The sequence below is a fragment of the Lissotriton helveticus genome, chromosome 6, assembly GCF_964261635.1.
Source record: "Lissotriton helveticus chromosome 6, aLisHel1.1, whole genome shotgun sequence".
Taxonomy (NCBI): domain Eukaryota; kingdom Metazoa; phylum Chordata; class Amphibia; order Caudata; family Salamandridae; genus Lissotriton; species Lissotriton helveticus.
Genome location: NC_136067.1, coordinates 1,343,618,883 through 1,343,631,789, shown reverse-complemented (window position 1 = coordinate 1,343,631,789; position 12,907 = coordinate 1,343,618,883). Strand labels below are relative to the sequence as shown.

Sequence of the window (12,907 nt, the reverse complement as noted above, 5' to 3'; positions counted from 1 at the left end):
AAATGAAAACGAGGAGGAGTACACAGTGAGTGTGCCCACAGAGGTGCATGATGGGTATGGCACAAAAACGCCCGCGAGGGGTGCGTGCGCACTCCACATGTGTTTTCAATTATCGCGCCCGTGTCTGGGCACGATAATTGAAACCACATGGCCTTTGGTGCCCTTAATAGACGCCAATAGGCAATGGGTGGAGCAATGTGCCCGCCTTTGGCCTATCGCCTGCCGGGTTTGTAAAATACACACACGCAAAGGCCAATAACCTGCCACAAAAGGAAAAGCACACGCTTGTGCGTGTGCCATTCCTAGGGCAGTCGCCTAAACCCCATTTTTAGGTACTAAATGTCTTGCGCTGCACACTGCAACGCTAGACGCGAGACCTAAAAATGTTATTGCACTTGTGTGAGTTATCACTATCTGGCTTGCCATTCATTTATCTTGGCTGCCCGCTTGTAAAGTGCCTGGGGCAGCTCTATGAGTCCTGCATGCCTGCCGGCCCTCTTGCTGGGGTTAGATAACTCTCTCCTTTGTTTGTTTGGTTTCAAGCTCTGGTGCGCTTTAGGTTGGGTTGCATCACTGTCTCTGTGTGACGGCTATCTTGAGCCTCTCCTTGGTCAGTGTTCTGTGTTCCTTTGCTGGAGTGTTGCAGGCTGAGGGGAAGTTAGCCTGCTATCCCCCACCTTTGTTGCGCTATCTTGGCTACCAGCGCACGCTGGTTATTGTCCTGGATGGGGTTGTGTCACTGGTCCAGCGGATGCTGTCTGGAGAGACCCCTAAATTGTTTTCCTTGACACCTGTGCTTCTGTATGTATGCGTTGTTTTGCAATTACAGTCAAGTGTGTATTCTTGTTGAGAAATTTAATTTGCCCAACTTGTGTATGAGCCCTAAATTGATTTTTGGACACTAAAGGACCTTTTGGTTGACATTGTTGGCGGGCTGTGTTCAGTCATCCCATGTACAGTACTGCACAGATCTTCTGTCTTGTAAAAATAAATGTGGATATGGTTTTGTAAACAGTGCATATTGCTTTTATTGACATGTTGAAAGCCCTAAAGCGTGAAGTAAAGGTTGGATCATGTTTAAACACAGATTCACTGTTTACTTTTATGGAAGACCACCATTTATAATAAGTATTGAATTAAATTCTTGGTATCTCTGTTCACTCTTATTTCATAATTGGCAGAAAGGCTCTGCATTTTTTAATAATCATTTGTAAATACGATATGATAGTAACCTTTCGTTTTCAGGATTCATGCTAGGCTGGGTGGACCAGCACCAGAGTGTTGAGAAGGTGCCATACATGCATGACTTCTGTCCCTACAAAGCCCTCAGACAACCGATCCTGTGAGTGAGGCACAGCACAATAACGGTTGTTCTGGGCCCCAAATCTATAGAGCGCAAATGTACATCTGGTAGATTGAACAGAATTTACTCAGAGGCTGATACTGCCTACCTTAAGAAGGATCTGGGTTTTCTTGGAGTATTTTGAAGCAGGAGTTGAAAACTTTGATTGGTCTTTCAACTAGTACCTGATTTAGACTTAGTTGGGTTGAGGTCATTTTGCCTGAGGATTCTACTCTGGTTGAGAGCCCTGCTTTAGAAATGTTAATATTTTTCCATTATTATCAAATGTTATGGTCTAATCTTTTTAAAAGGAAAACCATTTTATCAGCTGCCCGGCATGTGGTATGTCAACTTAAATAAAATAATAGAAAATGCGTAACACAGTTATACTCACACTGAAATTCTAAGTAGATTTTAATATTGGAAAATTACTAAAAGCCTTTGTCTGTGCAGATTAAAATCCCTTTTAATCACTTACTACATACAGTTATCTAGTTACACTCAGCTTTACCAAAACTTGCTACAGTAAATTATGATCTTAAGAAGCAGAGTAGAAGGAGAGGAAGCCATTTTAGAGATATGCAAAAATTGGTGAGAATGAATGCCAAACTGCTAATGACTTGCATGCCCAAAGGGTTGGAATTTAATCATGACAGGTCAGCTTTCTATACATCCACGGTCAATAAAATGGAGTACTTTTGAGTTGGGTAATAATATCGCTTTAAATCGCATGCCAAGAAGCAATATGGTTTGTTTTGTCTTCTATGTACATAATCATAATGGAATTTTCATGATTATGGCCCTTTACATACTAAGGTATAAACCCACCTTTAATGAACAAAGTCATGAAATGTATAGATAACATTACTGTCATCAACTAACATATTGTATGTGCATTACATTCTAGGAATTGCATAATATTTAAGTGCTAAGTATATTCCTTTTATTTTTTCCCTTTAGGAGACAGATGCTGTGTGCAACTTAATCTTGTCTCTAGTTTATTACTTTTTTAATTTAATGCCGCTGTCACGAGGATCCAGGTCAGTAGTATTTTGTTTTAAAAAAGACATCTTACCTTAAATATTATGGACATTTATATGATAGACATTTTTTTCTGTGGACTTTTGATCAGGCTGCATGAATTAGATTTGGGCTAGCTGATTGTATAGAAGCCTTTAATTTACTTCAGTAACGTGTGCTGGATGCTTTATGGGGAAAGTACACGTCATGTGGCACGCAAAGATTGAAATCCACTATGGTTTTTTTCCTACTGAAAAATATGTTTAAGGGCCTTCTTGTAACTGTCCAGAACCATATCCATTTTCGTTCCCAAAAGGTCATAAGGTACCTTAGAAAATGTAACATTCTTTTTAAGTGCTATATTTACTGTCTGACTCTGTTCTGGTACTTTATGTGGCACGTCAACCTTTCACTTTACTCCTTCTTTCCCTCATCTCTGAGTGCCTGTGTGGGTCCTTTAATTAGTAGGGGTCTAACTACAGGTGCAGTCATAGTTGTTGAATGTAGAAGGGGAACGTATCACACATGGCTATTATGGGCTTCACTACATTTTCCCAAGTTTGGCATATACTGGGTACCTTTGTAGATCTACGCATGAAAAGCAACAAGGTAAGTAAATCTGTGGTTTCAAGTAGTCCAGTCCTCCAGCAGAGTCGACTCAGATATACAGGCAAGGTTCAGTGGCATTACAAAAGGCCCCCGCAGTTTGTTGGTCTCTGAGCTCAAGGGGGCCCACTCAGCACTGTACCCTGGCCTGAGAGCTCCTAAGTAAGTCCGGAGTACTTTTCAAACTTTAATACACCACTGGCAAAGTTTTAGTCCAGAGCGGGTCCTAAGGAACGGAGTTCTCGAATTTTAACTTGAACATATTCATAGGTACCAGATCACTGGACTTACACCACAGTATGCCCTGAAGTGCTATAACTCAGGTTTTAAATGCTGGACAACCCTGTCAATATTGTCCCAAGTTGGCTAGAGTATTTTACCCCAGGCAGTCACTTTAGGGTATCCCTGAACGCCACTTCTCTCCTGGCACAGGCAGTTGGTGCCCACATGGGACTTAGTTGACTGAAGCACCTCTGTCAGGAGGTTAGTCCTGTCCCCCATGTAGGGAGCTCGAAGTTGAGGGCCTCAGCCGCCCTACGCAACACCACTGCGTATGACGCTCCATCCTCCGTAGCCACGGTAGGAGGAGACCGCATGCCAAGGTCAGAAAGGTGTCCAGACCACTGGAATCGCCCATTCCTCTCTCCAGTCCTGCTCAGATTCGAGCTGATATGCTAAACGGTCACCTGACCCCTCCCAGTCCTCCTCCTCCTTCTCCTTTGGGTACCAATCGGGTCAAAAAGGGACCCCAGGAGTGAACAGGGGCACAAAAACCCCTCTCGGCACCGGATCTGGCGTTGTCTGTCGGGCTCAGGGTCCACATCAGGATGGAAGCCAGGGTCGACGCCGGCCGAGGGCACGACTGGCATCACTAGCGGAATCAGTGCCTGAGGAAGCGGCGCCGGCTGGGGTGTAATGAGGTCCACTGACGTCGATCCGGATCCAGGCCTGTTTCCAAGGGGGGCCTGCGGTGCAGTGACCAGAGCCACCGGCGGAGAAGGCCTAGGTCTCCCAACAGAGTCCGCGGAGCCCGAAGGTGTGCCGGCGGAGTCGGGCTACCCAAAGATGGCATGCATCGCCTCTTAAAATGAATGAAGCTGGGCTGGAGTCTCTCCAGGTCTCAGGAAGGGAGGAAACCACAGAGTTGACTCTTCAGGCTTCATGCGCAGGGCCGCAAGAGGGGCACCGCCCCAACCCTTGTCGCGTCAGCCGACCGACAGGGAGAAGTCGAAGAGCGACGATGCTTCTTCGACTTCTTTTTGTGCTTAGACTTACCCGACCGCCAGTACGAAGACTTCGATGACATGGACGAAAGGTGATGGCTCCGTGACTGGTGCCTCGACCTTCCTCGCGACCGGGACCTCGAACGGCGCTGAGCCGACTGCCGGCACTCAAGCAGCTTTCGTGACCTCTCCCGCAAAGCCTTCAGAGCCATGGACCGGCAGTCGGAGCATGACTTGGGGTCATGGTCGCGCTCCAGGCAAAAGAGGCACACGCGGTGCGGATCCGTAACCAACATCAGTCGGGTACAGGAACCACATGCCTTGAATCCGGGCATCCCTCGTGCTCCAAGAGTCATAGACTCAAAAAAAGAGGTTGACCAAAGTTGCTAAAAAAATTCAGTCAAAAAATGACTGGTGGTACCGTTCTCTCCGGATCTGCGCTGGTTTGCGCAGAAAAAGAAAGAACTGACGTCAGCGCACGAGGGCGGCCTCTAAGTAGCTACCGCGACGTCATCCCGGTGACCACGATGCAAACGATGGATATGGAGCCAACCAATGCCACCTTCCGACCCGCAGAGGTACTGCTGAAGAAAAAACTTTCCGGATACAGTCTGACGCCTGGGGGTAATTCTAAGGTAAGGAATCTATAACTAACGTATTTCTTTCAGATATCTATCATACTTTCTTCCTGGAATGCTTTAGGACATCGCACATGCAGAAGTGGCTTGAGGAGAATGAAAGCGGGCACAACTTACACCTAGAGACCAGTTGATGATGCTGGATATGGTGGTAGAGACCCAAGTTAGGTCTAAGTGGATAATCTAGTATGTTCCTCAAAATTTCCAAAACAACTCCATAATCCCTGTTGGATTAGATTCCGGGATCTCCATCCCTCCTAGACCAATGTTCGAGATGCAAATTCATTTTTATTGCAGATTTGTTTTGGTATTAAATTCACTCTCAGCGGGGTGTGGGCTGAGGTGCATGGCCCCCAAGATGGCCACACTAGTGTGAGGCTCTTGGTACTGGGACAAGATTTTTCTGCATCCTAGCAGGGTAAGGCTCCCAAACCATCCAAGATGTGCGACTCTCCACTTGGTGAGTGGGGGAAGGGCTGGGGGTGGGTGTGACTTTGTGCAGCACAAACCGATGTGTGTACCCGGGAAGGTGGTTTTCAGGTGCACTCAGCCAACAGGAAATCCCGATACATGAGGTCCAAGATGGCACCTGTGGACTAGACACTTGGACTTGCTCTACGCTTGAATAGATGTGCGGAGGGAGCTGCTGGACTTATTGTGCCTTGTGGTTGGGTGAAGTGGCACCATGGAGGAACTGCAATGAGTAAGAAGGACCATGACAGATCCGGCATGATGGCCTTCAGTCTAAGCATATCCTGATGCCCTTTGAGCACTGTCACAAGAAACTTGCAAAGCCGACCCGCCACCTGATTTGAAGGGCATTGGTTAGAACCGTGGATCGGGTGAGCGCAAAAGCGCCTAGGACAGCTACTCAAGAATTGAGCAGTACGCACATCCATTGCCGCCTCTGTCCTTATCCCGCATAGAGTAGCAAGCAGGTGATCTTTTGACCCCAGCGGTGAGTCCTCCATGTTATAATAGGTAGACTTGCTGTGCACAGCCTCATTATGAATGCCCCTACCAATGGACTTGCCCTTCCCAAACTGCTGAATTGGGCTGGCTCCTCCTAAACCTTGCTGGGCTGGGCTGCTGATTTTCAGCTGCACGCTGTAGCTTCTCAGACAGCTTACCAATATATGGCAGGTTAGTAAAGTCATTTTAAGGCCTGATTATACCTTGAGGTCCTGATAAATTGTCAGATCATGCCTCAGTGAAGCTCGTAGTGGAGACGCCAGCTTCCAAACATCGTGGCTTCACTTGGCTCATGTCCCCAACTGCCCTCATGGACAGTGCTTTTAAGGTGGAAATACACAGACAAATGAGGGCTCAGTCAGTTTGGTGGCCACCACATGAGAGGTATTCAAGGTCATTTGAGAGGTGTTTGCTTTTCAAAGCGACACGGGGTATGCAGAACCTTGTGCTCCTCGCTGGATAAGCTGGCGTCTGTGATGAAGACTTTTGAGGATCGCCTGATGCACAGAGGCTGGCGGGACTGTGCACTAAGCTGACAGAGTCAGAGAAGCTGGCTGACCAGGATCAGAAACATTTGCATAAACATTTGGATTAACATTTGGGTACCAGGGTGTAATGGAAGGCTGAGCAGCTGAACATAGAGTGCAACAGATAATCGTCCAAGTTGAGAGCGGTACTGGCCAACCCCAATAGGAGGCAGACAAAATACTGGAGGAAATTGTAAAGCAGTACTCCTTGCTATACGCCACATTTTGTAGTATTTTCTCAAGAGACTATGCAGTATACTTTTATCTTATTGTATTGATGTGGCTGGAGGGCCCAAACGGCAAGTCCTGGAAGTGTGTATAGCTCTAGAAGAGATCACAGCCGGTCTCTCAAGTGCTGCATCCGATCAGTATATTTTTGCATGACTACTCTGCAGGATATCATTCCCTGCCTCCAACAGAGTTATTACATGATGGTGCATGATCTCAAAGATAACCATTGCCACATACCTATCAACTCTGCTCATCAACCTTTGTTTTTTGGTAAATGGAGAACACTACCAATTCAAAGTACTTCTTTTCGGAGTCACCACAGTTCCAAGGGTGTTCACGAAGTGCCTCACAGTGGTGGTTGCACATTTCCAAAGGGGACATTTATGTCTTTCCCTACCTCAATGATTGGCTGCTCAAGAGGTGCAGTAGGCTGCTGTGTCTAGCCCTCACACAGCTGGCATTATCCCTGCACCAGAGCTTGGGGCTAAAAATGAACACCCTCAAGTCCCAGTTCTGTATTGGATGCAGTTACGGGGAAACCTCACCCAAACTAGCAGAGAGTTGTAGACTTTCAGCAGCTGCTACCTGTAGGACAGTAGGATCTGCTTCCTATGGTTACTTTTTACTGGTGTTTCACGGTTTCTCGACTTTAGTCTGGCTGGGACCCTGCTAACCAGGACCCCAGACTAGCTGCTTCGGCTCTAAAATGATTGCATGCACTCTAGGTACACTCCAGATTGGTTACTGGGTTACCCTTGTGAGTCCCTAGTATATGGTACCTTAGGTACCAAGGGCATAGGTACCCCAGAATCCTACCAAGGGCTGAAGCATGTATTATGCCACCCCTGGGAAGCCTCCCAAAATGGCACCACAGGTCTGCTACTGCAGCTTTGGTAAGGTGGTGCATGCACCCCTTACTAAGATATAGGTTACCTATATCTACCTTTAATCACTGACACATATAAACATATAAACCTATAAGTCACTCCTATGGCAGGCCTTATCAATCCTGAAGGCAGAGTGCTTGTTTTTGTGTGAGAGGGTGCCAAAGCATGAGCTGGGCCCCTCTGCAGCTTTCGGAGCCTATTCTCTGAGGCTGTTATGTGATGCAGCCAGACCATATACTCCTAAGTGCATTATAACTGTTAATGCTAACTTTGGAATGGCTGCATGGAAACATGTTGTGTTTGGTGTCAAACACTTTGGAATCCTATCCCCCCCCCCACCCACCTGTGCTGGCGGCAGGGGTAGAATTCCACCCTTCTAGAGGGAGAGACATGTACACACTGGTCTAACCGGTAATAGGTTAAAAGAGCACTGGCATCACAAAATGGATGCTGCAGCCCTCCTGCTTCTGGACGAAACTCCAGCAGGGAGGCCTGGACAATGGGTTTCCTGTCACAGGGTTGTGTAATCACCTCCCAGACAGGCTTTAGTGTATTGGGGCTGCGTGGGTGCATTCAGAGAATGCTTTTCAGACAGTGCTGGGGGCAAACTTGGTGTCCCTGTGCATATCCAAGTTCAAACTGGTTACAGGGGCACTCAGCCCCTGCTCTGGCGCAAAACTGGATAAAGTGAATGGGTGTAACCACCCATCTTCCCAGACCCTCCCATGGGTGGGTCCCCAGAGTATGTCCAACCCCCTTTCTTAGTATAAGTATGGGACCTCAGTCCTTAGGACTTCAGATTACACCTGGACGAAACTCTGCAACATATATCCGATTCACCCTTGGATCCGCCTGGACACTTTGCACTTGGTTGCCTGCAGCATTTTTCAGCAGCTCGCCATTGAAATAGACGACGAAACCCGACACGAAAAGAAACCTATGCACTCTGCTTCCCTGGGGTGAGGTAACTCGAGTACTCCAGTGCTCCGTGGGTGTTGACTCTAGAACTGCCTAGTTCTAAAGGAGTTTGCTCTAAGTCCTCTTCTAAGTGTCCTTAATCTTTAAATTTCCAACCGTTACTTTCCCCATAGAAGTTAATGGTGTGTTTAGACACTGCATGCGTCCCCCATGGGTCCCTTGTGTCACTACCTTGGGTGGTTCCTGGTGGCCCCAGCGGTTCTATAGGCTCTAGGCTTTGTATCTGTCAGTCATGGTTCTTATACCACTTTCTTAATATATGGTTTGGTACGCCCCTAGGGCTCAACATATATTGTGCTAATTTACTGTGTGCTATTTACTGAATGCACTTTTGCCTCTAGCCTCATAAAGAGACTAGAGGGATGTGTTGAGAATAAATACATATATTTTATATATATACCTGGTGTGGTTCTTCCTTCTTATCCAGTATTATGGGTATCTTTCATAGATTCACATGCCTGAATCAGAGTAGCAAGCAACAGGCAGCACATTTCGCATAATATAGCATGTAAGATACTTGATAATAACTTATCAATAGTGCAACACAATAAACTGCAAACAGTAGCAGGATAAGAAATGTGCAATTAGGTAATAGGAAAGGTGGGATGAATGGAAGAAGGCTCACCTCTAATGAAATAGATGACGAAGCACCGCCTGTCCCACTGCTGCATCCTTCATAAGTTCCGAATCCAAGCAGTAGTGCTTGGTGAACGTATGTGGTGTCTTCCATGTCGCCGCTCTGCAAATGTCGACAATGGGCACCCCAGAAAAGAGCGCCATGGAGGTGGAAACTGCTCTAGTGGAATGAGCCCGAACTTTGGAGGGCAGAGGATGTCCCGCCTGCTGATGGCAGAGGGCGATGGCCGCAGAGATCCATCTTGAAATGCTCTGCTTTGACAGTGGTAGGCCCTTCCTGGGCCTGCTGAAGGCAATAAATAATTGGTTGGACTTGCGAAATTGTTCCGTTCTATGAATGTAGAATTTTAGACATCTTTTCAAATCTAAGGAATGTAGAGATCTCTCCGCTGCTGAAGATGGATTCGGGAAGAAAGATCTCAGGACAATAGGTTCGTTTAGATGAAAAGCAGACGGAACCTTTGGTACAAATTTGGGGTTTGTCCGAAGAATGACCCTGTCCTGTTTGAACTGAAGAAACGGGTCTTGAATAGAGAAAGCCTGCAGTTCACTCACTCTCCTTGCAGACGTGAGACCCAGCAAAAGAGCTGTTTTCCATGACAAGTATTTGAGATCTGCTTTATGCATTGGCTCAAAGGGATGTTTCATCAACTGAGCCAAGACAACATTGAGTTGCCATGTAGGTGGTAAAGGTTTTATTGGAGTATAAGTCCTGAATAAGCCTTTCAGAAACTGCTTGACCAGTCTATTGGACCATAGGGAAATTCCAGACGAAGAGCGCCTGAACCGGGATATGGCTGCCAGGTGGACTTTGATTGAGGCATGGGCCAATCCGGAGTTGGCTATGTGAAGCAGGTAAGGCAGAAGTTGCGCCGGAGATGACGAGAACGGGTGCGGATACATCAGACCCGCTGTGCCCCATCGACCACAACCCACTGAGAGCCTGGGTCAACTTGAACACCAAGGACACAATCAAGACCATGGGCACAATCCACTCCGGCTCCCCATCAGACCCTTTTCCACACCACATCTTCAACATAGCCGGCAGCTCCATCGCACCCTACCTGCACAACGTCATCAACATCTCCTTCGAGACCGCAACTTCCCAGAGAGCTGGAAACACGCTGAGATCAACGCCCTACTCAAAAAACCCAAGGCGGACCCGAGCGACCTCAAGAACATCCGGCCCATCTCCCTGCTTCCATTCCCAGCTAAGGTCATTGAGAAGATTGTCAACAGACAGCTCACCTGCTACCTCGAAGATAAAAGCATCCTGAACCCCTCCCAGCTCCATTAATAGTCTGTGGAGACTGCAATATTTCGGCAGACTTTATTAACGATATCCCATATACCGGACGCAAACCCAGGGTATATAGAGCCATATCCGCGATGCTGCTATCACATGGGCTAAGAGATGTCTGGGGCAATAAGGAACCATTGGATACTGGGTTTACTTACTTTTCACATCCTTTTAATAAATATTGCAAATTAGACTTCTTCTTTGTTTCAGCTACAGAAATAAATAAGGTCAAAATCAATAAACTCCCAATGATAATGTCTGACCATAACCCCTTGGTAATGATAATGGATGTTAATCGACCTACAAAAGGACCAAGACCATGGACTTTCGATAGGAAATTATTAACTGACAGCGTCTATATTGAACATATTAGAAACTGGTCAAGGGCTTTTTTCGATGCCAACAGATATAGTGCTTCCAGGGGGGTAGTCTGGGACACCTATAAGGCCGGGTTAAGAGGGGAAACTATTAGCTACACTACTAGACAATGGAAAAGAACCAAGTTGGAAAGAGAGCTACTACTGGAAAGTTTGAGTAATGCTGAAAGGCAGCACCAAAGAGATATAAGTCAGGGGCGGCAAGGACTGGAAACTCTTGAGAGGATTAATGCTATAAAAGCGGGTATACAGACTCAACTGGCCAAAAAATCCGCGGCGGAATATCATACAAACAGAACCAGGCTGTATGAGACAGGGGAACAGGCTGGAAGGGCATTAACGCTGTGTATCAAACAAGTTGCGTCAAAAAATATAATTACAAAAATAGAGGAACAAGGGAGAGTATATGAGGAGCCTGCCGAAATCTTGGAGGTTTTCAGAAGGTTCTATCAAGATCTATACCAGGAGGAGGTGGTAACAGATACCCCAATTAACAGCTGGGAAAGTATAGGTCAAAAATTGGGTCAGCAGGAGAGGGAGGAGTTGGAACAGGCTATAACCATCGAGGAGGTAATAGATGGACTGCAAGGTCTGGCAGCAGGGAAGGCTGTGGGCCCGGATGGGTTACCACTTGAAATATATAAATACTTGCGGGAGGAAATATCCCCTCTTCTCTTAGACTTATTTAACGGGATTATGATCACTGGGAAGATACCCGAGTCATGGAAGAGCACCAATATTGTGGTGTTCCACAAAAAGGGCAAGCCCAAAGAAAATCCAGGGTCTTATAGGCCTATCTCCCTGGTCAATGCTGATAATAAGCTGTATGCCAAGATATTGGCTACTCGTCTTGGGAGGATCATTGCGGCCCTGGTTTCACCCTGGCAGCATGGGTTCATTCCAGGAAGAGGCACGACGAATCACATTAAAAGAGCGATTACCATATTTGACATCTGCGCTGCCGGGGGGGAAGGGGCCGCGATGGTCCTCCTAGACGCAGAAAAAGCATTTGACCGGGTGAGGTGGTCTTTCCTATGGAAGGTTTTAGAGGAGAGGGGGTTCGGACCAAGGTTCCGACAGGCCTTGCAGGCAATGTATTCTACTCCCTCAGCCAAGATTCAGTTGATGGGTGGGAGTTCCGGGAAAATTAATATGACGAGAGGCACTGGCAGGGTTGCCCTTGCTCTCCTATTCTATTTGCCCTGTATATAGACCCACTAATTACACAGATATTATCCAACATGGAGATACAACCAGTAATTATAAAAGGATTTCAAACAAAACTGCTTGCATATGCAGATGACCTAGCCGTTTTCACGAACAATCCGGAATCTGCTATGAGGGAAATCGTGAGCATGACAAATTTGTTTGGGAAATTTTCAGGATATCGACTGAACGAAGCTAAGACCCAAATTCTGTGTTCTAAGAATATAACTAAAAAGGATGCTAGGTATGTCAATTCAGTGGTGTATCTTGGTATAACACTTAATTCACAACCAGGGAACATAATTGGAGATAACTTTATACCCTTCTTGAAATCAATGGAACAAGAGTTAAGGAGATTGAATACACTTCATTTATCAATAATAGGCAGGGCTAACGTTATTAAAATGACTATGTTCCCCAAGATTCTGTATAAACTTAGATCTATCCCATTTAAATTGGAAGATAAATTAATAAAGGAAATTGAAGCAATCTTTATGAAATTCCTGTGGCAATATGGCAAGATTAGAAGATCAAACAACTATATGTCTCTACCTCAGGAAAGGGGAGGGTTAGGTATGCCTAATATCAGGAATTACCACTGGTCCTGCCTCCTTACAGAAATGGCAATCCTCTTCGATCAGGAGAGGGCGAGTAAGGAGGGGGTCCCTGATGATATTCCATCGATATTTCAATTGGCATTGGGTGATCAAGCATTTGGGATTCTGTTGAGAAAAATGGAAAGAAGGTATTATAAGAAATCATGGTACAAAATACTCGAAGGTATAGCTGGGGTCTGGGCATCTGTGCAGAAAGTAATGGGTATTCCAAGGTATAACCACCATACTCTTTTATGGAACTCTGGCCTTTTCCCAAACCTGTGCATGGATGGATCCTGGAGACACTGGGAGCAGCAAGGCATTGTAACACTTGGGCAAATAATGGTGAAGGATGCATGCAGATCACT

At 46.3% G+C, this 12,907-nt stretch overlaps 1 protein-coding gene across 2 annotated transcripts in view; it reads left to right on the top strand.

The window, feature by feature from the left end:
• The window catches only part of TTC13 (tetratricopeptide repeat domain 13), a 1,212,286-nt gene that overhangs the window by 962,345 nt on the left and 237,034 nt on the right, over window positions 1-12,907 (top strand). For both annotated transcript variants that reach the window (XM_078649075.1, XM_078649076.1), the window contains exon 20: window positions 2,303-2,382. In XM_078649075.1, coding sequence (XP_078505201.1) covers window positions 2,303-2,382 — 80 coding nt within the window. The remainder of the gene's footprint in view (window positions 1-2,302; window positions 2,383-12,907) is intronic.